Below are 27,929 nucleotides of genomic sequence, written 5' to 3'. Positions count from 1 at the left end.
GCGTACAGTAATGGATGGGGGTTGGGACGGATGGATTGTCTTTGCATGCATATGCGAGGAAGTCAACTTTCTTAAATGAGTATGAGCACGGTTACTATACAGTTTAAAGGATTGTCAGCTACCTTAGTGTGGCTATGAACACAAAACTTGGTTGCATTCGGCGGCAGTTCACGTTGGCGGATAACGGGAGACCCTCGCAGGCTTGATTTACTGGGAATGCTGGAGTGCTTTTCGAGCTAACGTCTCATTGCATTCAGAGAAAAAAAGGATGAATCTATTATTTGTACTGAGGCGTCTGACACATTCTGGGTGAGTGGACCAATCATATGAAAATAAATAAATAAATACATCGATTAAGAATGATCTTAAGGTCTTTTTCCTCGGAACTTGCGCATGTAACAGCCGTCCATCCAATTTTACATTTATTAAATTTAAAATGTTAAGGTTTTAATTTTTATGGAGGAAAATATCGATGTTCGAACACATACTTGCGGTGTAACGCGTGTTGCAATCACTACTGTTTATCTTCTAAGAAAACCAAAGTGGGTATTTACAGCACATGCTCCACGATTAGATCATGTTACTTTATTCTATAGACTCTGCTTTTACTTTTGTCTTGTACGTATCGGGTCATCGTATGGTATAATGAAATCCAATCCAATGTTCCTTTCAGTTGCTTTAGTCATCCCAAGTAATTAAAAAGATTATTGGGTCGATTAGTGAGGGTAAGCTTGTTTAGCAGCTGACACGTTTGCTGGAGCAGTGCTTCGGCCTCATGAGAATGTTGTAAACAAATAGAAAAGGTTTGTTTTAGGTTTCAGATTTTCCACACAATTCTTTAACATGCAGCTCTCAACTTTCAGATATAACTACTGTACTGTATCCTGATGTCTCTCTCACAGTTAACTTAATAAACTTGACAGAAAGTAAAGAGCAAAGAGCACTTAAAGAAATAGTTCACCCAAAAATGAAATTATCTAATCATATACCCTCCACAATTAAATTGCATTGAATGGACCTGAGAGCTAAGATAATCTTCTAAAAATCTTTATTTGTGTTCATCAGAACAAAAAAAGTTAATTCACATCTGGGATGGCATGAGGGTGAGTAAATGATGAGAGAACTTTCATTTTTGAGTGAACTATCCCTGTAATATGAGGTAGTGTCTTCCATGAAATTTCATTGAGAAACCTCAACACTTATAGACAATTATACAATTTTGTGAAATGGTGCATTATTTCATAAATCTTTTTTGTTACATAAGGTGAGCCAGATGGTAAAACAATTACTTAACCACATTCTGATCCATATGGAAATAAAAGTCATGCACGTTCCAAAGAAAATTGCATTTTGTTAGTTGTGTGCTTAGCTGCCATAAAAAGTGTTAGCACTGTCTGTATGCCTCATAACTATTACTATTGTTTTGTCTTACTAACAGTGTAACTGTTATTTGCTTGTCCTGAGATTTGAATTGTTAATTTAACCCCCTTGTGCTTGCTGAGCCTGTCTCTGAGCTTTCTTGCATAAGTGCCATGATAAAAAATAGACATGCGCACCAACAGTGACATGTCTCGCCTTGGTGTAATATTAATATTGTGATTGCAGAAACTGGGGCAGAGATGTTAGGCCTGCAGTCCATCTTGCCTGGCTGGTTTATGAAGTTTCTGCATCATTAGGCGTGAAAGAGTTAGAGATGTGACTTTCTTCCTTTACTAAACATTTATATTGGTGTTGGGATTTGAGAAAGGGAAAACTTTTGTATTACAACATTTTTTATTTTTTTATTTAAATACCGACATGGTCTCAAAAACTTTAGTTGCAATTATCTATATACAGGTTTTTGGAAGGAATTTAGGGTTCCGGGTTCAATACAAGTTAAGCTCAATCAACAGCATTTGTGGCATGATGTTAATAATCACAAATAATTTCAACTTGTGGGTTACAGTGAGACACTTACAATGAAACTGAATGGGGCAAATTCCTGAACGTTTAAATACTCATTGTTTACGTCTTGTGGCTATACTTTTAAAGCAGTATGTTTGTTAAAATAATTTTTGTGTGATTAAATCACTTACTAACTTTTTCTGTGTAAAGTTATAAACAATTTAATAATTTAGTTGCTATGACGATGCTACACTGTAAACCCCAAAATTGCTGCAAAAACAGCAATAGAAACAACTTAACAGCTCAAAAACTATATGAGTTTTAACAGAATATTTATTTAACTACTTTTATAAAATTATAAGCTTCACATTTCACCTTCCAAAAATTGTCCCCTTTCATCTCCATTATACCTTATATCCATTATAGGGGCAGTGGTGGCTCAGTGGTTGAGGCTCTGGGTTACTGACCAGAATGTCAGGGGTTCAATCCCCAGCACCACCAAGATGCCACTGTTGGGCCCTTGAGCAAGGCCCTTAACTCCAGGTTGCTCTGGGGGGATTGTCCCTGTAATAAGTGCACTGTAAGTCGCTTTGGATAAAAGCATCTGCCAAATGCATAAATGTAAATACCTCACACTGATAACCCGGAGTCGAAATAACGTTTTGTGGTAATCAACATTATGCCACAAATGATGTAGATTGAGCTTAAATTGTAGTGAACATGGAATATCAATTTAAAAGCTAATTTAGTAATACACATGGACACTTTTTGAGGAAAATCTTTTTCCATCATAATTAATTTCTACTGTCATAAGTTTACAAGACTGCTTGAACAGATTGTCCATTCATCCCTTGTTGGGAGGGCAGAGGAATCTGGTGATGGGCTAGATGTCTGCAACAGTTAAACGATTAGAGGGTTTAGGTCTATAAATAGGCATGCTTCTAGAGGACTTCCTCAAGTAAACATAGTTCAGTAGGTCAGCCTATAGAATATGTGCACACATAACAACACAGAACTTGCATGTCTTGACATTTTACTATGACTTGTAATTCAGTCAAGCCTCAGAGTTGGTTTTAAACTTTTCAGAATCTCCTTGGTGAATGAAATATTACAAGAATATTTAAGAGCTCTAAAATGTCTATTGCGTTCTTTATATTAGAGGCAATATACTGAAGCAAACATTTGCATTTGCAGATTTTTTTTCAGCCATTACCATAATAAACCTTAACATTATGCTGGTTACAGCTAGTCATCATATGTATTGTGTTCTAAGCTGCAGTCTTTCCTACTAAAAAGTGTGCCATGGGGTAGCATAGGGGAAGTGGTGAACAGTCAGTGCAGGCTTCAGCAAACCACAAGACTTCACTGTGTGAAATGCCAGTCAAAACCACGGTTTGTTTAAAAATGTCATGATAGCAAAAAGAGTGTGAACCAAGGACTTTTTTTTCAAATTTTTTTTTTAACAGCACTTGTATTAGTGACTTTTTGTCCGCACCATTAAAACATCACCCTTGTGTTAAACGTCACCACTGTATTCAAGTGCAGGATACCATTTTGCCTACTTTTAAGGCAAAATTTGGAAATAAAATTAGTGAAAATTCTGTAAATATTGATTTATTGCTTTATCATTATCATTCTTTTATTTGTTGTGTGACACAAAGGGAATTTTCAGAACTCAGAGTGACAGAAAAATTAGAAAAGCACCATTAAAAATGATCAGAACAGAAATTAATTTTATTTATGTGCTATAGACCATTTCAAGGATGTAAACAATAACAAAAGAATTAGAACGCTATTGGCCTGGGAGTACATCTGTATGGAAGGATTTTCAGGACTATTTTCAAAATAAAATGCAAAGTATTTGTGGACGCATAAGCAAGTAACAGTTTAAAAACGTACTGTTGAGATTGTCAATCAGTATTGGGGGTGGGAGTTTATACTGTGGGGCGTGTTTGTAATTGGAAGTGACGTCAGTCACAATCGACCACATTTTAGAGTACCTGCCACCTTTCTGTTGACAAGTAAGTTGGAGAGGTTGCGCTCTAAAATTGACTGTAGATTGCTCACATTATAATGAATGAAAGTCATTTACTATTACATTTAGTCATTTAGCAGATGCTTTTATCCAAAACGACTAACAAATGAGGAAAATCAGACAACAATATCTGCAGTATCGAACTGCTAATTCTGAAGTAATATAGAAGGTATTGTAGAAGAGATAAGTATTTTTATAATTAGAAAGATAAATCCTTCCCTTGTCTGCAGGTCACGCAGACTGCTTCATTGATAACAGTAGGAGTGATCCAATATTCCCGATCTTTTGAAGTAGGTACAGCTGCAGGCCAGAGATCTCCAAATGGGGGTGGACTCTCCAAAAGAGGCTGGAGTTACTCCAGAAGGGGGCATGGTTACTCCAAAAGAAGTCTGGGCCAACTCAAAGGTGGCGACACCTCCACACATGGTTAGAGTTAGGGAACGGGTTAGGTTTGGGGCTCTCTATACTTTTGCTGGCGGTTTGGAGCTCCCACTCCTTTTCGGAGCTCTGCCTGCAGCTATATCCTTCTTAAGCTGCGTTCACACTGCCAGCTACTTTGTCGCTACATGTCGCCAGTGGCTGGTGGTTAGGTCGCTAGTGGTTTTTATGGAGAGTCTAAACAGCTCTGTTTCTTTACAATTAATATTATCATTAAAATATTAGGATCACATGAGCTCTACCACCTTCTCTCATATTGGCTGTCGCTCCAGAAAGTCGCTCTTAATTTGCATAAATGTAATCATTTCTCAACTTTGTCATTGGACACGCCCACATCCAGTCGCCGTCGCTCGTGTTACCGGAAGTCGCCAGCTCTCATTGAAAATGAATGAGACGAGGTCGTTTTGTCGCTGCATGTCGCTGGCAGTGTGAACTCAGCTTAAATCTTTCCACTGAGGAAATAATGATTAGCTTGGAAACTACGATACAATTTCATCGGCTTTCTCGCGTAGGCCCTCACTATAAATAACACGTCTGAATTAGTCTCTTCAATAAACATTTGATGGTCTATAAGAAATTATGCTAACAGAAGCATTTCTTTTATAAGAAAGAAAAATGGAAATTATTACTAAAATATAACCAAATGAGTTGGAATTAGGAATACGGAGTACATTCAAATCCCGGACTCATTTTAACTTTGAAAAATTGCCGCCTTAAGAAGTGTTACGACAGCATTGATTTTAGTGATGTCAAATGCCAATAGCTTTCATGTGTCTTGCACCATTCTAGTTTGGTGCTACCATATGTTCCAAATGGCGTTAATGATGCCTTTGCAGGGCAATTTGAAGGGAAAACAATCATGGTAGCCAAACTGTAGAGGTCGTTTCAAACAGAAATAATAAATAAAAAACATTTACAGGTTGTGACTTTTCTGAAAGTGAGTTACAAATGACCAATATTTTTGAGTCCCACACCATTCAGCCCTCCAAATCTCTCACATTTGAATGTAAAGGGCATGGGGATGATCACTTCTGAATGGAATGCACACTCTGTCTAATCTATCTTTTTGAACGAGATGTGACTTACTTCTTTGAAGGTGAAGTTTTACTCTGTTGCTCTCACTAATCTATCATATATGTTTCAGAACATTTGGAATGCTTTTATTGTCCTGTGTGTCTTATTTTATATATTTTTTTGTAACTGTGTATTTATCTGCCACTTACGTGTTCTATAAGTTGTTAGGTATAGGGTTAGGGGATCTAAAATGGATAATAGTATAATGGAACAAATATATTTATAACACTGTAAGTACATATAATATAACATATCGTAGAACAAAATATCTGAAGAGGCTGAGCCTGTGATGGAATCCTCTGAACTAAGTGGCAGTGACGTTTTAGTGGTGCAAGCAAAAAAAAAACTTTTCACTAGGTGTCCTTTAGCAACTTACCACAAGAGTGTGTAGTTCCTGCAATTAGTGTACTGTAAGCTGCTTTAGAAAAAGAAGCATCTGTTAACTGGCAACTAATTAACACCTTCCTACAAGCACAAGCATACAAAATTATCCATTTCTCTCCTTGATGATAGGCTTGCTCTTAAAAATGCAAAACTTCTGAAACTTGTAACACTATAATAGCACAGTGTTTGTGATCTGCACTGCATGCCACATATCAAGAGAGAGTTCACCCAAAACCTAAAATTCTCTCATCATTTACATTTACATTTTGTGAATGACTTCTTCATAACATAAATGGTGATTTAAAAAAAAAAAAAGGATATTTCAGCTCTATTGGTCCTCACAATCAGGCGTACCTGCAGGATTTAATTTGAGGGTAAGCACAGAAATCTGCCTAATAAACCTTATATATTCTAGGGGGATCCGGGGGCAACCCCGTGAGTTTTTGTGTGTGTGTGTGTGTGTGTGTGTGTGTGTGTGTGTTGCAAAAAATAACACCAAAGCATTACATTCTGGAGACTTTGAGATAAGTATTTGTTTTATTTTCTTGATTTTGAGTAGCATTCATGTAACTATTGGCTAAAGCATTTCTTCCAGTAATCGTTCAGACAGACGCGTTTTCATGCTATAAAAGCAAAACGCACAAAACGAATAGAGCAGAACGCTGGTGTCTTGAGATGTGTTTTTATCAGTTGAAGAAATTCTTTTTAACTTGACACTTCGTCTAAAAATGCAGTGCTCCCTTGAGAGATGCTAAAACCACAGTGAAACATGACACAATCTGTCTAGCGATTGTTTATATGGAAAACTATTGAAAAACATTGCGAGCGGACGCAAAAGCACATTCAGTTTGAACAGCCCCTTGATCACATGACAGCACTAGCTTAAGTTTCTCAAAGTTACCTCTCAAAAAGACCGTTTCAGTTGATTGTTGGTACATTTCCACAGTATCCAGCGCTGTTTGTTCTCTGTATGTGTAAATATCCCGATACTGTTTTACTGTGTGAGAAACTGCTTCAAATGATTCAGTGAGAGAGAGCGGTCCGAACGAATTGTACTGAATCACGAGTCTATTCAGACGATATTGCAAGCCTGTTTGGCCAATTCACTGGAAATAATAGACTCAAACTAATTATTCATTGGCAAATTGGGCATTGCTAGTTCTTTTAAACAGCCAACAGAAATACGGGACACATTTCATGATTTATTAAATATTCTAAGAGTACATTTTTCTCAGGTCAGTCAGAGCGCTCATGGTAGCACAGTGCATACGGCCATACAGCGGCAGGCACCACTGCTCACAATGCAAGTAAATGTTGACCAGATCTTTGAAGGCCCAAAAGGCAGTATAAAAGAAATCCATAAGACTCCAGCAGTTAAATTCATATCTTCTGAAGTGATATAATAGGTGTGTGAGAAAAATATCAATATTTAAGTAATTTTCACTTTCACAGTCAGCCACCTACTTGTTGGGGCTGGTCAAAGGTGAAGATTGATTTTAAAAAGAAAAGGCTTGAATTTATTTCTGTTTCTCACCACACCTATCATATCACTTCTGAAAACATGAATTTAACCACTGGAGCATATGGATTCATTTTATGCTCCCTTTGTCCTTTTTGGATGGGCCCAGGGCTGGATTGGTAATCTGGCATACCGGCATTTTCCCAGTGGGCTGACGCACTTTGGGGCCGATCAGGGGTGGACTGGCCATCGGGAGAACTGGGACTAAGCTGTAATGAGCCACACGTAGAACTGGGTGATGTATCAATATATTTTCAAAAGTGATAGAGGACGAGACAATATCGTTGACATCGAGATATAGATAGATAGATGGATGTTGCATTAAAAATTATTTACGCTTTTTCAACTCGCTAGTTTTTCTTTTTTTAAACTTTTTCAACTCCACTCTCACACCCCGCACGTAACCCACCACCCCCACTCACTCGCTCCCGTTTTCTGGCGCAACATGGAGGATGACACAGCCACAAAGCAAGATAGCAACAATGAGCTGGTTTGTAAGAAGAAAAAAAAGGGCTCATTTGGAGATGGTTCGGGTTTAAAAGGTCAGATGAGCAACAGAGCAAGGTAACATACAGAGAATGCAATAAACATGTCGCAACATGTGCTGGAAGCACTACAAACCTCTTTCACCATTTACAACAGCGACATAAACTACAGTATGAAGAATGTATTAAACTTTGTGGAGGTTGTGCTGTTGCAAGCCAAACTGGAAAGCCTTCTGCCCCCATAACAAACCTCTTTACAAGACTAATTTACTCAGGGTGTGCCCTATGAAAAGAAGAGTGCCAAGTGGCGAGATATAACGGAGGTGGTAGCCTACCACATTGCTAAAGATATGGTCCCTGTTGCAACAGTTGAACAAGCTGGCTTTAAAAAGCTGCTGAAAACAATGGTTCACAGATACGATTTGCCAAGCCGTCACTACTTTACAAGAGAAGCACTTCCAAAAATATACTGTGAAGTCAGACAAAAACTATCCGACCGGCTCGCAAAAGTGACACTACGCACTGACAACAGATATATGGCTGATCAGAACATGCAAGCCATATATGAGCTGACAAGCTACTTTCCCCAAGACCACACCGGAGAGCAAATGGCTGAATCCCTGCAGGATGCCCTTACAAGCTGGAAATTGATGAAAGGGGACTGGTTGCAATAACAACAGACAATGGGACCAAAGTGGCTGAGGATGCAGTGCTTTGGTCATCGGCTTCAACTTGCAATTGGTGAGTATGCTGAAGGAGTTGACTGCATAACAGTTTTAAATACAAATATATATATATATATATATATATAATATGAAGAGAAGGGCTGGTTTAAGTGATGTTAGAACACATTAAAGTTTTTGTTATCTGTTAAATAAATAAAAATGTAATAAAGTTAGATTTTTTTTTTATAAAAACATTCAAAAGATTTTTCTACATTTTTATCACAGGACATGGCATGGATGATGACGTCATCTCTCAGGCTATTTCCCTGTGCAAGAAAATAGTGAGCAGCTTTTCCTATAGCTGGAAGAAAAGGAGAGAATTGGCTGAAGCTCAGATTTAGCTGGGTCTGCCCACTCACCAGCGCATAACGGAGTCCGCTACGAGATGGGGAACAAGGCAGCAAATGATTGAGAGGGTTCTGGAACAGCAGGGCACCCTTGCCAAAGATTTGTCCTCTGAATCCAGGCATCTAGTCCTTACCTGGCATGATTTAGAGGTCTTAAGAGGCGGTCCAGAAGGCTCTCAAACCCCTTCACGACTTCACAGATGCTCTGTCTGGTGAGGACTATGTTACTCTCTCATATGTCAGACCTGTGCTTCATCTTTTTAATACAAGTCTCCTGGCACATGATGAGGGAGATAGTTAGCTGACTAAATCCATCAAGACCACCATTGCGGATTACCTCAACACAAAGTATGCTGACCCAGCCACTAGTGACTTATTGGACATGGCCTCACTTGTGGATCCAAGGTTCAAAACAAAGTAACAAGTGACAAGATCGACATGTTGAAGCACAAAGCTGTCTTGGAGGCGGAGTCTCTTCTGGCTGATCAGAGATGCTTTCAGCCTGTGCCCACTGTGTCCATGCCTGCAGACCAAGAGGAAGCAGCATCACAAGCTTTAAGAAGATCACAGCCACCACCAGCACCAACCTGACACAGAGGCAGGCTATTGAAAATGAACTTTCAAGATACTTAAAGAGTCAGTCAATGTAGAGAGTGATACAGATCCTCTCAAGTGGTGGAAGGAATATGACATTTTCTTTCCAGCACTGAGCAACCTGACAAAGAAGTATCTTTGTGTCCCAGTCACAAGCACACCTTCTGAGAGGGTTTTCAGTTGCAGTGGTAACATTGTAACCTGCCACAGGGAATTAAAACGAAACTACTTTCTCAGAGCAAGTAGTCCAGTTTATATTTTATGTTTACATATTCATTGTTATTTGCACAGAGATATAGTTTGTTTAACAGGAAAGGAAAACATGTATGGAGTATTGTCAGAGATGTGACTTTTTGTTTTATATATTTATGTAATTTTTTATTTTCCTGTGTATTCTCAAACAGGAAGAGGAACCCTGTATTTGCACTTAATTTTGATATATTTCTTATAAATAAAGGTGTTTGTGATACCTCATATGTAGTTGGCTTACAACTGAGCATTTAACCCACATAAACAATATAGAGATATATATCATATATCGCCATGGTCAGATATGACTTTTGGTGCATATCATCCAGCCCTAGCCACGCGTTATTCAGAACTGGCCACCGAATGGCGCCACTATATGCCGAAGGGGGCAGCGATATGCAGAAAAGGACAGTGACCCCCCCCCCCAAAGTGGATTCTATATGTATACAGTAATCATCAATAGTAAATATACACATGCTTTGAATAAAGGCCTTCTGTAAGCAAAATATTTTAAACAGAAGTTTTAAGTTTTATATGTTTGCTTACAGTTTTTAATGTGCTGTGGTTGTCCATCCAATATGAAGAATATGGAGAGAGGTAAAATTAATTCTAAATTCTAAATCTAAACCTGATGTCTGTCTTATTGCAATTCACAGTGAAATATGTGACTCTGGGTATTCTTGGTATGGCCCTTAGTAGCCATGAACATCTTTGAACATTACAACCCATCACTGGGCAAGTCCTCTTTCCTTTTACACACAGTGTAAGCAAGCTCAGAATTCTCTTGTAAATGTAAACATTGTGTTGGGATGATGTGTCACTTTGCATCAAGTTGTAGTTCAGGGACAGGTTTACCCCTTAGGCAAAGACAACTGTTGTGTGTCCCCATCACTTACCTGTTCCATGCCACACACACTTAAAATATGCTTTTCTCCATTGCACCCATAAACCTTGAGAGTTTCTTGATAGAACCCTCTGGAATAGGATTCTACTCTAAAATCAGTGTGCGCACATGACATAAATGTAAGTCTATAGAGAGTCTATTTACATTATAGAAATGTATAATGTTAATTTTATTTGCCTTTTCAATAATTTTAGAAGTGTGTTTTGTGATTTTACTACTCTAACCACTTTTGGAGGAAGCAGTTGTAGTGTGTAAACATGCAGTGAAACAGATCATGTGCAGCATACACATCAGAAGTTCAGTTACTAAAGGTGCTCAACTAAAATAACATGAGCATTCCTTCACTAGAAATGTTACATGTGTGGTGAGGTTAAAATGCAGTATATTTGTGTGCAAGAGTGTGCCATCTTGGTTGTGATTTATCAACATGCTGTGACACAGTAGGTGACGTGAATGTAGTTACAAATTAAGGAAAACTTCCCTTGATGAAAACGATCAAATGTGATCACAGGAGATGCCAATAATACCAGACGCACACTCAATCAGTCTCCTCTCACTTATTATCTAATCACCTGAGAGAGAATACCAGGTGTAACCAGGTCCTTAAAGATAACAGTTTGAGACCAAGAACCTTTAGAAGCTTTTAGAGATGCCTGGAGCTGCGAAGAAATACCTACAGAAGATACTTAAAGCATTAAAGTACTGATTCTATCTAGAGCTATTTGTCACCCTGAACCCCTGAAGCACATTCTTAAATATGGGCAAATATAATGATTTCCATTTTTTAAATAATTTGAAATGTATTAAGACTTTTATCCATTATAAACTTTAGATATATAATGGATGGTATGTTTTTCATTCTAAAACCCTTTTTAAACTACCCTATAATTGGAAGTAATCCAGATGTCACTGTGCATCCTGTCATTATGACATTTTCATTGATGCATGCTAACTAGTCAAATGTTGACTATCTGATCAGTGCCAGTGTTCAAATAATAAAAACATCAGTCCTCATTATACAAAGCAGAACAAATTTATAAGATATAGTCATAGTTACATTACATAACGTTATTTAGCCGAATAGGAGAGGTTTGTGGATCAACATCCATTGTTGGCCCTGTAGCAACATCTCCACCAACCACTCACATCCCAATACATTCAGTCATATTACAAAAGATAATATTGGTTATTATCTAGCATAATTAGACCCAATTGTAGGTTAAATCATATGATGTTCAGTAAATAATCTTATTTCATTACGTATAGAAACTGAACACTTCTAATTTGTCAGCAAATTATAAAGAACCTGCTAAGAGTTGGTTAAATTGCCTATATGCATTGTTAAGTCTTTAAATGACACCCATTTTGTGTTATTCAGGCGAGAAGTTATAGATTAATTTGATGATTTCTTTTAAAGCACGGAACATCAAAAGTATGCCAAAACAGTGCCACAAATAGTTATGTATTATTATTAAAGTGACTCAAGAGCAAGCATCCAGTAATTTCCTCATTGATTTTCTGCATGCAATGCAGGCAACACAAATAATATGTAACTAAACTTCAACATGTTCATATACTTAGAACAAATCTTTGATGCTACAATAATTTAATAAATACTTTTGAATCCAGAAATGACATTGCTTGCGTTGCATTTTGTTTATTTAGCATTTTGGCTGTGTACTCACAAAACGACGCAGACACAGACACCAGCCCTTCCACTTTATTTATTATAATGGGAGTGGTTGCATTGTTTTCAGTGGTAGCGATATAATCTTACATAGACTACTGGAATTAACTGAAGGAGCTGATTCAGGCAAAGCCAGTTTGGTGTTTGTTTAAACTAGCAGACTAATCACTTTCAGAAAACTACCATTACAAATTTGTTTTGGATATGTAGGCTACCATGATAACCATTCAAAACCATGGTAATGGGGTCAGAGTGGAAGCTGCTGACATGAAATGATAAAGTGAGGGAGCAAAAATGAGAAAAGTGAAAAGAGTGATGAGACAAGAAAAATATTCATATTTTATTTTACTGTCATGGTACTCCAAGTTACTTCAAAATATACCATGGTTTTACTATGACACATGTCAAAACATGGGATTATCACAGACCATGTATGAAAAAAAAAAAATGGTGCGTTTTGTAAGGATTATAACACAATAGACTATTATTTGTCATAAAGGAAATAATAAAAAGAATGTTTATAACACCCATAAAATGCTTAAATACTCAAAAAAAACAAACTAAGAATTAGTTAATTATATATAAGTGCTACTCTTGAAAAAAAAAATAAGTGCCCTTTTTTTATCCTTTCGCCCCAGTCCCTGGCTGCTGAGGTCTGTGCACACCAACACTCAATGGACTTGGGCGCAAATTCGACTCTTATTTATACACTAATACGACATTGTACTGCAAAGTTATCTGCAACCATTCCACATGCTAGCTGATCTTCTAACAATGGTGAGGCATAAAACAGAGTTTGACGCATCTTCTGCACCTCTGAACAATCATCAGACTGTGTTGAGCGATTCTGTAATTTGGCAACAATAAAATGTAATTTGGCTTCTAAACATGTAGTTTTAGGAGCAAGAGGCTCCCTTTAGTCATTTGTTTTGAATTAGATTATAGCCATGTAACCCAATCTCTAAAATATGATAGGTCAGGCACGTGCACACATAGACATCAAAGGAGGCTTGAGCACCTGCCCTTTTTCTTCCTCGAGAGAAAGTGCCCATTTTTTGGGGTGCTTTATTTATTATGATTTTTTTTTATTATAAATGAATATATATATAAATCAAAATATCAGGTCGGGAGATGAGACTTTGTTGAGTTCCAATGCCCTCTCTCCCTCCGCATCTTCGCGCAGCAGTGAAGTACACATTGGCACATTAGACACACACAGGCAGATAGCAGCCCCTCCCAGCTCCTATCCCAGTTGTGTTTTTCTTGGCTTGTGCGGAGGTGAGTGGGGATGAACAAAAGAATAAGCTACCAGTGCCTCGACTTTACAGCTAATTAGCCAAAAGCCAAATATAGTTAACATGTGTCTTGCTAACATGCATGACTCATGAGCTACTAGCTAATGTAATAAGTAAGCTAAAGTTTAGCTTAGGCAATATATCATGGCCATACAGGATAATGTACTGTACTTAATGGAGACACTACGTCATCAGTGGTGGTGGAGTGGTGGTGGTGTAGTGGTCTAAACCACTATCCTTGAGCAAGGCACTTAATTCCAGGTTGCTCCGGGGGGATTGTTCCTTTAAGAAGGGCTCTGTAAGTCGCTTTGGATAAAAGCGTCTGCCAAATGCATAAATGTAAATGTAAATGTCTTCACAATCGCCACATTGCAAATTAGGCGTTAACTAATTAAAATGCTCCAATTTGCATACATTTGACAAGGCACTGTAGGTGATTAGGATAAACAAAATAACTAAAGCATATCACCACAGAACTTCCCACGTTAATGACTTACATCAAGAGTGAAACGCCCATTACACTGTTTTAAAGGAGTCCCCTGAGTCTTCCACGGCTCCGCCCCCTGAGTCTTCCACAGCCCTGTCTCCTGAGCCTTCCACGGCCCTGCCCCCTGAACCTTCCATGGCCCTGCCCCCTGAACCTTCCACGGCCCTGTCTCCTGAGCCTTCCACGGCCCTGCCCCCTGAACCTTCCACGGCCCTGCCCCCTGAACCTTCCACGGCCCTGTCTCCTGAGCCTTCCACGGCTCCACCCCCAGAGTCCTCCATGGCTCCGCCTTGCACGGCTCCGATCCTCCTGACCCGGTCCCCACCTTGAGGTCATCCCCTTGGTCTTCTGGCTGCCCGTCTGGTCTGCTCTGGTTCCCTTGGTCTCCTGGCTGCCCATCTGGTCTGCTCTGGTTCCTTTGGTCTCCTGGCATCCCGCCTGATCTATTCTGGTCCCCTTGGTCTCCTAGCTGCCCGTCTGGTCTACTCTGGTTCCCTTGGTCTCCTGGCTGCCTGTCTGGTCTGCTCTGGTTCCCTTGGTCTCCTGGCTGCCCGCCAGATCTGTTCTGGTCCCCTTGGTCTCCGGACCGTCGGCCTGATCTCCTTGGTCTCTTGGCCGTCCCCCGGATCTGCTCTGGTTTCCTTGGTCTCCTGGCCACCCGCCTGATCTGCTCTGGTCTCCTGGCCACCCGCCTGATCTGCTATGGTCTCCCTGACCTTGCCTTGTTCCTCTGCTCCCCTTGTGCCCCCCTTGGACTGCCTGTTTGCCCCTTGAGCCTCATGTTTTCCCCTTCACTCCATGGACGATTTGTTGCCTCCTGACCCGGTCCCTGTCCTGTGGCCTGCTCCCAGGTCTCCTGTCCCGGACCCTGTCCTGTGGCCTCCTCCCAGGCCTCCTGACCCAGACCCTATTCTACAGCCACCTCCCAGGCCTCCCGACCCAGTCCCCACCTTGAGGTCATCCCCTTGGTCTCCTGGCTGCCCGTCTGGTCTTCTCTGGTTCCCTTGGTCTCCTGGCTGCCCATCTGGTCTGCTCTGGTTCCCTTGGTCTCCTGGCTTCCTGCCTGATCTGTTCTGGTCCCCTTGGTCTCCTGGCTGCCCGTCTGGTCTGCTCTGGTTCCCTTGGTCTCCTGGCTGCCTGTCTGGTCTGCTCTGGTTCCCTTGGTCTCCTGGCTGCCCGCCAGATCTGCTCTGGTTTCCTTGGTCTACTGGCCACCCGCCTGATCTGCTATGGTCTCCCTGACCTTGCCTTGTTCCTCTGCTCCCCTTGTGCCCCTATTGGACTGCCTGTTTGCCCCTTGAGCCTCATGTTTTCCCCTTCACTCCATGGATGATTTTTTTTTGTGTTTTTTTCTGGAATCCGCTCCTTAAAGCGGGGGCTCTGTCATATTCCCTGTTGTCTTTTGTTTTTGTACTTTAATGTTGAAATTCTTGTTTAGTTCCTGTTTGTTTTGTAGCCCTTTATAGTTCTATTCCTTGATTGGTTCTCCCTGATTATTACTCATTCCCTGATTGTTTCCGCAGGTGTTCCCCGTTCCCTTGTTTGTTCCCTTGTATATTTAAGCCCTTGTTTTCCCCAGATAGATTGTCAGTTCTTGAATGTTTTGTTATGCTCGGTTCCCTGTGTTTTTCTTTATTGACCCAGACCCTGTTCTACAGCCACCTCCCAGGCCTCCCGACCCGGTCCCCACCTTGAGGTCATCCCCTTGGTCTCCTGGCTACCCATCCGTTTTCTTGTTTATTTTAATAAAGCTGCACTTAGATCTTCATTTATTGCCTGCCACGTCACATTTTGTAAGAGGACAGTTGCATAATTGTATGTGATTTGAAACATTTCTACTGTGAACCTATTTACTACTTGAAGATTACTGTTATTGAAACAAGTATTTTCATTATTTTTAGTAGTGGTATTACATATGCATTTTGTTTTTTAGTCCTGTGGAAAGGTGATAGATTGTTATATTATTCATTATATTAACAATGAGTTGAATAATGTAAAAAGAAATAAAAACCTGTGGTTATACATAACATATAATTTTCATTGCAAGATCTGCCCCACCTAGTTCTGAGCCACTACTGGTCATAATTCATTTTGCTCTTATTTCTGGAATTAAGCATAAGTGTGATTCATAAGTTTTTGAACTTGGTCTCAGCTCCTAATTTTTTAAAAAGCACTAGAGAAGTATCTTAACATAGTTAGAGTAGCACAATGACATGTTATGTGGACCACACCCTCTCCAACAAAGAATGTGTTGACCCTATATCATAGTGGAATTTGGGCAAATGTGATGCAACTAAAATCCATCCATATAAAATCACATGCAACAGTTTCTGTCTTTTTTCCATTGTGTGACCATTCACACATCAGCACCTAAATGCCATTAAACTCTGAGATGAATTTAGTTATTTTATCAGTCGATACATTTCTTCATCCGCTCGGATGAAGAGAAGCGCTTTTAGGCTGGATTACACCACACCATTTCTAAAATCTGAACAGATTCTAAAAATACCACGTAACACACACTTTTCTGACTATTTGAATGGTTACATACAAAAACAGGGCATCACAGAGTAAAGGACTGTGGATCACTCCAGCTGTCAAGTTAATCTTATCCTGTCACAAACTCACATGAAACCCACCATTTCCATTGGCTGCTCACCATTTTACGGTTTGAGTCATGACTCGTGGAGCATCATACATTTTTGTGTGCATCATACATCACAGACATTTTTTTGACTCCAGAGAAACTGAATCCTCTCCCACTTACATCAGCACATCCTGACCTCATGAACTTATATGCGCTCAAACCGTACTCTGTTCACACATAACATCAGAACTGAACCTTACAGGTAATGTTAAACTTCTCATTCAAAGAAATAGCCAGTGCTAAATTTACTGGTATTTTTTAACGTGTTGTGTTGACACATGAACTCTAAACTAAAAAATTGCAGTACATTTTCTGGAAAAGGTTGTTAAAGGTTGACTCAGTACTTTTTCCCCCATTAAAAAAGTTTTAACTCTAAAGAAATGAATTGTAATTTTGAAACATATGTCTAAAATCATGACCACTTGTGATACTCTAGTCATATTAGTAATCTTATAAAAGCTGTTTTATTCTACATGGGGGCGCCCACATGGGGAATGCCATTTTAGAATCATGTGACCAGCCGAATACTACTGGCTTAATCTCAGTAACCGTCTTGTTATTGGACATTTTCACTCTTGGATAAAATTAATCATGACTGATTGTGAACAGTGAATTTCTACAATGGCATCTGAAACTGAAAACTTGATTTGGAATGATGCTGCATCCACAACACTAGGTCAGCGACAAATATGTTACACCTTAAATAGGTCTACCTTACGGAGTGAGAGCACGCATATGCTTGTCAACCAAATGGAGTCCAACGAACAGAGAGGTACCACAATGTTTTTGACAAATATTTTAGCTTTGATCAAATATTTGTTGTTGTGTATCAAATTTACCAGAAAATAATGTCACAATGTAGAAAATCCTAAGGGCCCTAAAAATAGGCTTACATTTTTTTATTTGATCAATATAATTATTTTTTGTTTCTTTTGATTTTGGACTAAAACAGCACATTTTCTTGACAGATTTCTGCCAAAAATCATAGACAGAATTTTCGTAATGACGGGACTTTATTGTTATTAATAAAATTAGTATGTTGGTAGGCTATTAGATTTGGTATTACCAGTGGGGTTACCAATTTGAAACTATGGTTTCCATTATAATTATTTTGTACATTAGGTGTCAAATAATAAGAGAAATGGACTGCACTTAACCCTGCCTGCTTTGCATATATGTATATGTTAAGTGCAGTCTATTTCTTTCTCAGAATGGTTTGCTATCTTAATAACAATCTCATGGTAATGATGGATGTTGTATTATTTCTGCTCCACTTACAACGAATCCCGCCTTACCGTCCATGAGAATCTCGATTCACCGCTTGCAAACAAGAAGCCGGTGTGACGTCATACCAAGACTCACATAACAGCAAACTGGTCCCTAAATACCCGCCCCTTCTGGCACACAATGCACACACTTAAAAAACAAAGCAGTCTCTTTTCTTCGTCCAAACCTACTGCTGTCTTCCAGAAGCTGAAGCGCATGCATGTCCAGCCAAAGAGGAATTTAATGCATTCCCGCATTTCTTTTATTGCCGCGCACACTACGCACTGATGGAACAGTTACATTACATAGACGTCGTCGGGCGGTTTTGAGAGGCATTGGTCGAGGTGTCCGAGATGCACCGTGGCTATTGCGAAGCGCTGATCTATAGTGATACCGTCCGGGTTTTATCATGGCTTGCAGATGGTCAACTCGGTAAGTGTGTCAGATTCAAAGCAGCAGCAGCGAATAGCGGCGACTGGCACCGGCCGCTCGTCGCAATCTGTGATTTATGACGGCAGCGGTTGCCTGTCTTTGTACGAGGGAATTCTGTAAAAACACTCTTATCAGCGAGAATTTGAACCCTTTTGAAAGTAAAGGCCATGTTTTTACATCTTTACCTTAGTAAAACAGAAAGACATCAGGGAGGGCTGCATAATTTCACTCTGAACCTGTATTCGTGCTAACAATTTACTAATTGCACTATACAATGAAGAATACATTGGCTTAGATCAAGTGTGTCAGTGTAGATGACAGGTTGACATGGAGATGAGTTTCTTATTAAAATCTATTAAGAACAGCTTTCATGTAGCTCTGCTTCGAATATGACTAGGAAAGATGTTTTTACATGCACAATGCAGAATTGGACTCGACAACAAATACATCAGCCTATGCCAGTTGCCTTTGTGTTTCCTTTCATATCAAATACTATTTTCGAGTCATATCTTCTATCTATTTTTTTTTTTTTTGCTATTTCTGTTTATCTCATAATCTTTTGACCTTTTGTTTATAATCAATGCTTCTCATTTATTCCCCATTCCACACTTCATTTATTTACATGCTCATGGTGTTCATTTCTCCTTTATTTTCTACATCTTCCATTGTTTATGTGTGTGTGTGTATATATATATATATATATATATATATATATATATATATATATATATCTATCATTTCTTCTTTCTTTTTTTTTTCTTTTACTAACATCTCACTCTCCTACTTCGTTGTACTATTTCACGTCCAAGTCTAATAGTCCCCTTCTTCTCATGAACATAGGAAAATGCGGTGGCTGGGATGTTATCGACTGGGGCCCTTGTGGAAAGCACTCCTGGTATTTGTTGCCATTGCTTTTGCAGGGCAGTTCCTGGGGGTCATCTTCAATAAGAGGTAAGAAAATGTTTCCATTCCTTTATTCATTCCTTCATTCTTCAGGTACACTGGGGGAAAAAATTATAACCTTAAAATGTGCTTCATGTGTTAAAATCTAATTTAACTGGTTTGATTCAAGTCAAAAATATTATTTAACATCATTGGATCAGCAGGAAACCGATGGAGTGCGTACTCCAGGTAGGGAAGGAGGTATTGCCCCAAGTGAATGAGTTCAAGTACCTCGGGGTCTTGCTCACGAGTGAGATGACAATGGAGCGGGAGGTTGGCCGGAGAATCTGGGCAGTGGGGGCGGTATTGCACTCGCTCTATCGCACCGTTGTCACGAAAAGAGAGCTGAGCCTGAAGGCAAAGCTGTCGATCTACCGGTCAATTTTTGTTCCTACCCTCACCTATGGTCATGAAGGTTGGGTCATGACCGAAAGAACTAGGTCGCGAGTACAAGCGGCAGAAATGGGCTTCCTCAGAAGGGTGGCGGGCTTCTCCCTTAGAGATAGGGTGAGGAGCTCAGTCATCCGTGAGGAGCTCGGAGTAGAGCCGCTGCTCCTTTGTGTCGGAAGGAGTCAGTTGAGGTGGTTTGGGCATCTGGTAAGGATGCCCCCTGGCCGCCACCCTAGGGAGGTGTTTCAGGCATGTCCAGCTGGGAGGAGGCCTCAGGGAAGACCCAGGATTAGATGGAGAGATTACATCTCCACACTGGCCTGGGAACGCCTCGGGGTCCCCCAGTCAGAGCTGGTTAATGTGGCTCGGGATAGGGAAGTTTGGGGCCCCCTGCTGGAGCAGCTGCCCCCACGACCCGGCTTCGGATAAGCGGTTGAAGATGGATGGATGGATGGATCATTGGATCAACCTGACTACAATAGTTTACACTAACAAAACAAATTTTAAGGGTTAGATCGAGTAGTATCAGCTCCTTAAAGGAACAATTGCAGGTGACCTTTTCACAGCTTCCTCATTCCCTCTCATTTTCTGCTTACGTTCATGTACACCACTATTTGAAAAGCATCGTGTGGAAGAATATTAAGGAACTATTTTGCATGAATGTTTCTAGATTATACAATACATTTTGAGAATGTAACAGAAACATAAAGGATAAGTCATCTGTGGCAAAAGGTGTTTAAATGCTCTTCTGAGTGGGAAAACCAGTTCTCAAAAAACCTATGTGAAACTACATTTTCATTGAATACAGGTTGTCTTCAAAAATAATGCCATAAATAGTTTGAATTTATAAATTAACGTCAAAACAAAGTCCAGTAAACATAAAAAAGCTAAATCAATATTTGGTTTGACCATCTTTGCCTTCAAAACAGCACCAATTCTCCTAGATACACCTGGATACAGTTTTTCTTGGTTGTTGGCAGATAGGATGTTTCAACCTTCTTGGAGAATTCACCACAGTTCTTCTGTCTATTTCGGGTGTCTCAGTTGCTTCTGTCTCTTTATGTAATCTCAGACACACAATATTCAGTGGGGGGCTCTGTGGGGACCATGCTATCTGTTACAGGGCTCCCTGTTCTTCTATTCTATTATATTTGCAAAATAAATGTTTGGGAGTCTAAAATGCATATTTCCTATTGACACACTAAAGCTGAAGATATAAATAACTATCTTAAAACAAATGTTTTTGTGATGCATCTTATGTACCTAAAACTTTTGCACATTACTGTAGGTGATGCATGATGTGTATTTAACACTTCCTCAACTGACATCCTTTAAATTAATTAATGAATTAATGTATACTTGGACAGGTAGATGAGGAGGACTGTAGCTTGACTATGCAAAAACACTTGTAAACATACTAAGGCAAGTGGAATTACCTGAAATGTGTAAACACTGTATCGCTATCAAAACATAGCCGTTTGTGTTAGCATCTCAACCAGTCGCTTTTAAACAAAACGATTTTACAAATGAGAAATAAAAGCAGTTTTTCATACAAAGGTCAACAATGTCTGCAGTATCGCACTGCCAAGTTCCAGTAGTAGCTAGAGTAGTAAAGAAGCTAGACCAGAAGAAAGAAACTGACGGAGAGAGATTTTTTTATTTTTTTTTCAAGAGTTTTTGATCAAACCTGTCTGTTAACAGCTATCATACTTATCACCCTGTTCCTCATGCTTTGCTTTGTAGATGATAATGTAGATGATAAAGGTTTTTATTTTAACTTTGACCAGTCAAGAGTACTGTGTTGTGGCAGAGCGGAGGTCAGGGCCGGGTCGTGATTCTACACACCCGGTCCCTTATCAGGCTAATCAAGCCTCGCCTCCTCCTTTCCATTGAACTGCTTTACAATGGTGCCAAAACCCGGGAAGGAGGAGAGATACGCCGTAGTAGAGTTCTCGCCACTACCATCCACCCCAATGGAGCAGCCGCGGCCATCTGCCGGTGGACTAGGAGCCCGGCCGCCTGGAAGTGGAGGAATGGCCGCTGACCGCGAGGGGAGAAGGGGCTCCTAACCGACCGACTGGAGTGGTCAGGGCCGCTGCCAGGGGCGGAGGAGTCCCCTACCAGCCACTGAAACGCGGCAGGGTCTTTTTTTTTTCATCTCTCTCTCCTCTCTCTCTTTCACTTCCGCTCTGCGTTGGCCTTTTCCCTCTCGTTTAAATTTTACAGTGTTTTTTTGGGGGGTACTACACTGTTACAGGAAGTATATTATTTCTGTTTTCCTCCCCTTGTCCCCTCCCTCATCCTGGTAGACGGTAATAACCTGCCAGCAGACGGGGCGAAAGGCACGCCCCTCCCCAGGGAAAGGGGGGGGGGGGTTTCGTCATGCCGGGGGCTCCCCAGCCTGAGCGAATGAGGGAGGAATGTGGCAGGGCGAAGGGCGGGGCCGGGTCGTGATTCTACACACCCAGTCCCTTATCAGGCTAATCAAGCCTCCGAGAGGGATAAAGGCAGACTGTAGATGATGGTGCGGGAGAGAGAGATCGTTTACGGACATATCCGTCATGTGTGTGTGTGTTTGTCTTTTGTTTAAGTTACTCATTAAAATATTATTTACATTGCCAAGCCGGTTCACGCCTCCTCCTTTCCATTGAACTGCTTTACATGTGTATATGTTTTTTTGTTGTTATTTTGGATGCTTTGAGTATTACAGAGATTCTTTTTAATTATCTGTCTCTTGTACAAATACACTATTTTACATGTCATATTCTCAGATTATCAAAAAATTTATTGCTCTAGGCTAATCTTTTATCATCCACTCCCTTTTAAGTTTTTTGTTGATTATCTATTTCCCCATCATATTTTTGCTCAGTGATTTCTCTTGTGTACAGTTTATTAACTCCGACCTAACTGGCTTTTCTGTCTTTTTTCATTTATATTTCATTGACCCATGTGTTCACAATGTCTTACTGTATGTTTTTCTTTTATTGATTCTTCATTTCACTCATCAGTTTCCTTAGTGTATGCAGTGTTACTTGAGGGGCTTCATTCTCTGTCTATTGTTTCTCCGTTCTTTTTCTACATTAGCTGGATGCAGCCAGAGAGGCCTCATTCCTTCTTTGCTCTTCCTTCTGAGAATTCCCAAGGGCTCTCTCTGGGATCTTGTCAGCCCCAGACCCACATCATGTTCCTAAAGACTCACAAGACAGCCAGCAGCACCATTCTCAATCTGCTCTATCGCTTTGGAGAGGAGCGGGGCCTAAAATTTGCCCTGCCTGTGGGGTACCAATTCGGCTACCCACTTCCCTTTATCGCCCTGAGGGTGAAGGGGTACAGGGGTCCTCACATAACGGAATTTGACATCATGGGAAACCACATGCGGTTCAACAAACCAGAGGTATAGTTCACAGTATATCTAGTGTTTTCTTAGACAGTACACCTGGAATCATGCAGATTTGATAACATTAATTAGAGATTTGTACTACTTTTATTATTACATCTTAGTTTTTTGGACACAATGAAGTTAGTTTAGCTGAAACGTACTTTACACACATGTGAACACAGACGCTACTAACTATGCAAGCTTGATTTCTTTCATTGTCGCAACATTGCCACAAGGGGCGATATAGTGGCCATGTGTGTGAACTGTCTGCTTTTAAAGTGAGTTTTCTATTCAAGCTGACTAATGTCATGGCGGAGCAACAGTTTAAAGAGAATATTGCTGAGCAAGTAAGGTAAAGTCAAAGTATTTATAGCAACTTACCTGAATAATAATACATCATTTTAAAAACACAGACTTTTCATGGTTCCTCTATCGTCTGCTTGAGTTCTGATGGTTGTTACCGCCACAGTAACACAAGAACGCACATTAAGTATGTTCAACCAGACTGTGCGTTGGCAATGCATTGGCCAAACCCTCAAATTTGTGTATGTATACTTGCATAAAGTATGTTTCTGGACTACTTTTGAGCAGTATAGAAAAAGTGTAGAAATCTGTTCTTTTGTTACATTTATATTCAATTGAAGTTTTGTCACATATATAATTTTCCTTCCTTTCTTTTTAGGTTGAGAAGGTCATGCCAGCTGACACCTTCTATTTCTCTATCCTTCGAGATCCTGTGGCATTAGCTGAATCCTCCTACGCCTACTATAAAAATGTTGCCCCTGCTTTTAGGCATGCCAAGGGGCTGGGAGATTTTGCAGACAACCCCCGTAAGTACTATGATCCCAGACTCCGAAACAACCATTATGCTCGCAACTTGCTGTGGTTTGACTTTGGTTTGGATCATAATGCCAACTACAGCTCAGCACTGGTCAAGCATGGTGTGGCAGCAGTACGTCGGAACTTCAAGCTCATCCTTCTGTCTGAGTATTTTGACCAGTCTATGGTGCTGCTCCGTCATGCTCTCTGCTGGCCACTAGATGCTGTGGTTTCTTTTAGCCTAAACGCCAGACAGCAATTGCCCAGTGGAAGGTCAGGCTGGGTGGGTAAGCCTGCACCTCCAGCCCCATTGGCCTTAACAGATAAGCAAAGACTGAAATTACAGGAGTGGAACTCCTTAGATTGGCACCTCTACCAAGCATTCAATATCACATTCTGGCAGGAAGTAGAGCGCTTTGGGCAAAGTCAAATGGAGGCAGAGGTAACCATGCTCAGGTTGAGACGAGAGGTTCTCGCTCGCGTCTGCTTACGTGATGGCGGCCGACCTATAGAGGCCAGTCGCATCCGGGACAAGACCATCCGTCCCTTCCAGAGTGGACTAGTGAAGATCTTAGGTTACGAGCTGCAGCCTGGACTGGACAATGCAACATGGGGAGCTTGCCTACGTATGATCAGGCCTGAGATTCAGTACAAAGACTTGCTGGATCTTTGGCAGTTTCCTCGAGCCCAGAAACCCCCAGGAGCAGACACTATTCCTGGAGGACTCCCAGTAAGAAGGGAGCCCTCGGTATTTAGGACTGAAGACCAAAAGGGGAAGAGGTTGGTGGAGAAAGACTGGGATGGGACAGTGCTGAGGAATCAATCATTAAAGCAGGTTGAATCAAGAGTAAGGCTTTGATTTTGAGCTAGTAGCACCTTTTTGCCTCAAGGTCAGGAGGAGTTCTGACCCATATTTGGCTGTACAGGGCCACTGTGCTGCACTACTATGGGTGAAGGGATATCCAAGACTTACAACGCACTGCTTTGCCATTGGCTCTTCCACATTTTGCCCTTCTCTGCTCTATTTTATACAATACAAGGTTTCATGGTGAAGAAAAGGTTTATCTGTACAACTAGGTGACTGAAGTGATAGTGGTGTTGATATTGGGTGAAAGTAAGAAAGTGTGACATTTGGCTGCTTCTCTGTCCATCAAGAACCATGACATTGATTTATGGTAGAAAAACAACAAAGTGGTTCTATGCATTGTTTCAAAAATTCTGTTAAAACCCCACCTTCTATCTTGCACACAGTACCCTTTGTACTTAAACACTCACATTGGTGTCCACTTTGGAACCACTATCCGTTTGATCAAAGGAATAACATAAAAGTATATTCATTTACTGCTTGAAAAATGTCACACAAGTAGAATCACAGATCCTTCACTGTCTTGCACACAACACCAAGGAGGATTCAAACAGTGGTACTCTTCATATTGGCCGTGAATTTATTTAATATTAATTTATATGCGTAATTGTTTAACAAGAATTAATAGTGTGTGGATTACACTAGGAAGAGGAATACTTGGCTTTTTATGCTGCACATTCAGTTTCAGAAACTGGGAACTGGTAGAAGTCACGAGAGCAGGCCTGCCATAGTCAGGTGGTCTGCTAGAACGACTTTTCACATGGGTCTGTGAGAAAGACATCTCCAGTTTTTAACACTGTGAAACAATGAATACATTCATGAAAGACAAAATGGATTGTAGATTTGAATCTACCAACCTCACTGATTGGGAAATACACTTCCTATTATATTATATTCACTGGAGAGTTTAAATGTTTTTAAAAAAAAACATTTCACAAGTTTGCTGATTCATATAGTGTTGGAGCACATTAAGGTTAACATATTTGGAGTGCTGTCCCTGGGGGGGGGGGACTCGAGCACAGGACTGGGTTTGAGCTTTTTAGACCCCATGCCCCCGATATCTGATAAAGAGTCAGACTAAAGCAAGAAATTGAAAGACAATTTTGTTAATAAATAAATAATTGGTATATCCATTATAAAATATAAAGGTGGAGATGGAGAGGTGGAGGGATGCCAGAAGAATTATCGTCGATGAGGGGGAAGGCTTAAATGAACAAGCTCTTCCCGAACTTGAATTAAAACAAAATTTGAATAGTTGGCGAATGTTCATTGGCATGGTGTAGACACTTTAATGTGTCTACCAGGAAACTCAACCTAAAATTCCAAAAAAATGTAATGATTATTTTGCCTTACAGTTAGTAGTACATTGCTGTATTTATTATGCTTTCATATAAATTTGTCTGTATACCTACGGCATTTATACTCTCAAACTAAAGTGTTTTTCTTATTGTGAGAGCTGAGAAAAAGTTGTACAGAAATGTGACTGGAATGCACTGTGCAAATAGCCCCTTGTATGAACAGCCAGCTTTTTGTGTGCAAATTTCTGTGCACAGAGCAAGACGACATCTTACATTGCTTAATTTATATGCTTTGGTCTAATTTAAACATTATGTAGGTATAAAATAATAATAATAAAAATAATAATAATTAAAAAAAAATGTAGGTATGCTAATTGTTGTGCGTTTATTCATGCACATCCTTTATTGTGTAGTTCAGATTTATATGCATGGTGATGTAAAGCAATCATTCATTTGTGTAGATGACAGACAACTTAATATTTTGACATGCATAGTAATATCCCATGATTATATTATTGCAAGTTGAGTAACCTGGAAATTTTAGTAACCTTCATCTTAATCATTGACTTTCATGCATTCACTCTAGCTTTTGTGTTTGGAACTCGCATGCAATATTGATAGAAATTGCTGGTGGAGTTGTTTGACCAGATATGATTTTAAAACCAAATTTCAACTTGATGTAGTGTTTTCTTAACATTTAAATTCTAATAATACTATGTAACACAATGGGGCTACAAGAAAAGATACTATGTAAAAGCAAAATGCTAAAGTTAACACAGTCATTTTAATTACAGTGTTCAGTAAATAAAGAAGCAAAATTTAGATTATTATATTTTTAAAAACAAACACTGATTTTAAAGTGGTCCTTAATTTGCTTTTGGAAAATTAAAGGCAAGACATTATAATAATCCATTATGATAATACCATTTGTTCCTTGAAAACTGATTTTAGCAATTTTACTGTTTCTATTAAAAATAAGTGCTACAGTGCTAGCTATCATCGGTGAACAATGAACATTTCCTGGAATTTAAATTAAGCATTGCTTTCCTGTTCCACTTGAGGTGTATCATACAGAAGCTTTTACTTTTGTTCACTTCATTTTACAGAACACACTATAATCAGAATCAGTTTAAGACAGGCAATATTGTGCTGTATTTCCTGCATGTCATACAATTCAGGTTCAGTGTCTTCATGACTCTTTAGTTGTATTACTTGTGGTACTGCAATTTAAAGATAAACCAAAGAGGTACTGATGTTTCTGTGCTTGGAATTTTGTTATAACAAAAACATTTTTTTTTTTTTAATTGCAGTGTTTATTTTAGACATTGGCTAGTAAAGTAATCCAGCTGGCACACAAGGGGGCAAACACAGATTACCTAATTTGTGTATCTTTACAGATATGATATAGTTTACATAAAAAAAACCATATATAATCTCATCTGATATTTAATTACAAGGTGTGCTTTCCAAATGAAAAGGATACTTCAATGCTCTTACAACAGTATTAACACAGTCTATAAATCAGTACGAGCGAACAGGACAAAACAACTCAACAAAAAAAGATTGATGTCTAATCTGCACTTTTGAGGCCATTTTGTTTACCAAAAGTAATGTACAATATAGTGTTTCAGTTCAGTTTTCTCTGAGATTTTTCAAAACTTTGTAATCAGTTTACCATATTTACTGTTTCTTTATTACTTGAATATATGGGGAAACTTGTGTAAATATTTGGCAGTATGGAAAACCTGGTTTGGTTTATTTGTATGTAGTAAAATAAAAGAAAA

At 39.7% G+C, this 27,929-nt stretch overlaps 1 protein-coding gene across 2 annotated transcripts; it reads left to right on the top strand.

Annotated features, from left to right (window-relative positions):
- gal3st4 (galactose-3-O-sulfotransferase 4) lies at positions 1-27,929 on the top strand. Of its 2 annotated transcripts, none has more exons than XM_052131784.1 (4): positions 1-309; positions 19,293-19,403; positions 22,869-23,178; positions 23,846-27,929. In XM_052131784.1, exons 1-4 carry the CDS (start codon positions 269-271, stop codon positions 24,839-24,841), a joined length of 1,458 nt encoding a protein of 485 aa, XP_051987744.1. In that variant the 5' UTR covers positions 1-268; the 3' UTR covers positions 24,842-27,929. The 2 variants fall into 2 exon arrangements, with proteins under 2 accessions (XP_051987744.1, XP_051987823.1); XM_052131863.1 differs by lacking the exon at positions 1-309 and adding an exon at positions 18,187-18,452.

The sequence above is a fragment of the Xyrauchen texanus genome, chromosome 1, assembly GCF_025860055.1.
Source record: "Xyrauchen texanus isolate HMW12.3.18 chromosome 1, RBS_HiC_50CHRs, whole genome shotgun sequence".
NCBI classification, from domain to species: Eukaryota; Metazoa; Chordata; class Actinopteri; order Cypriniformes; family Catostomidae; genus Xyrauchen; species Xyrauchen texanus.
Note: the sequence above shows the minus strand (reverse complement) of the source record. Positions and strands in the feature narration are given on the sequence as shown.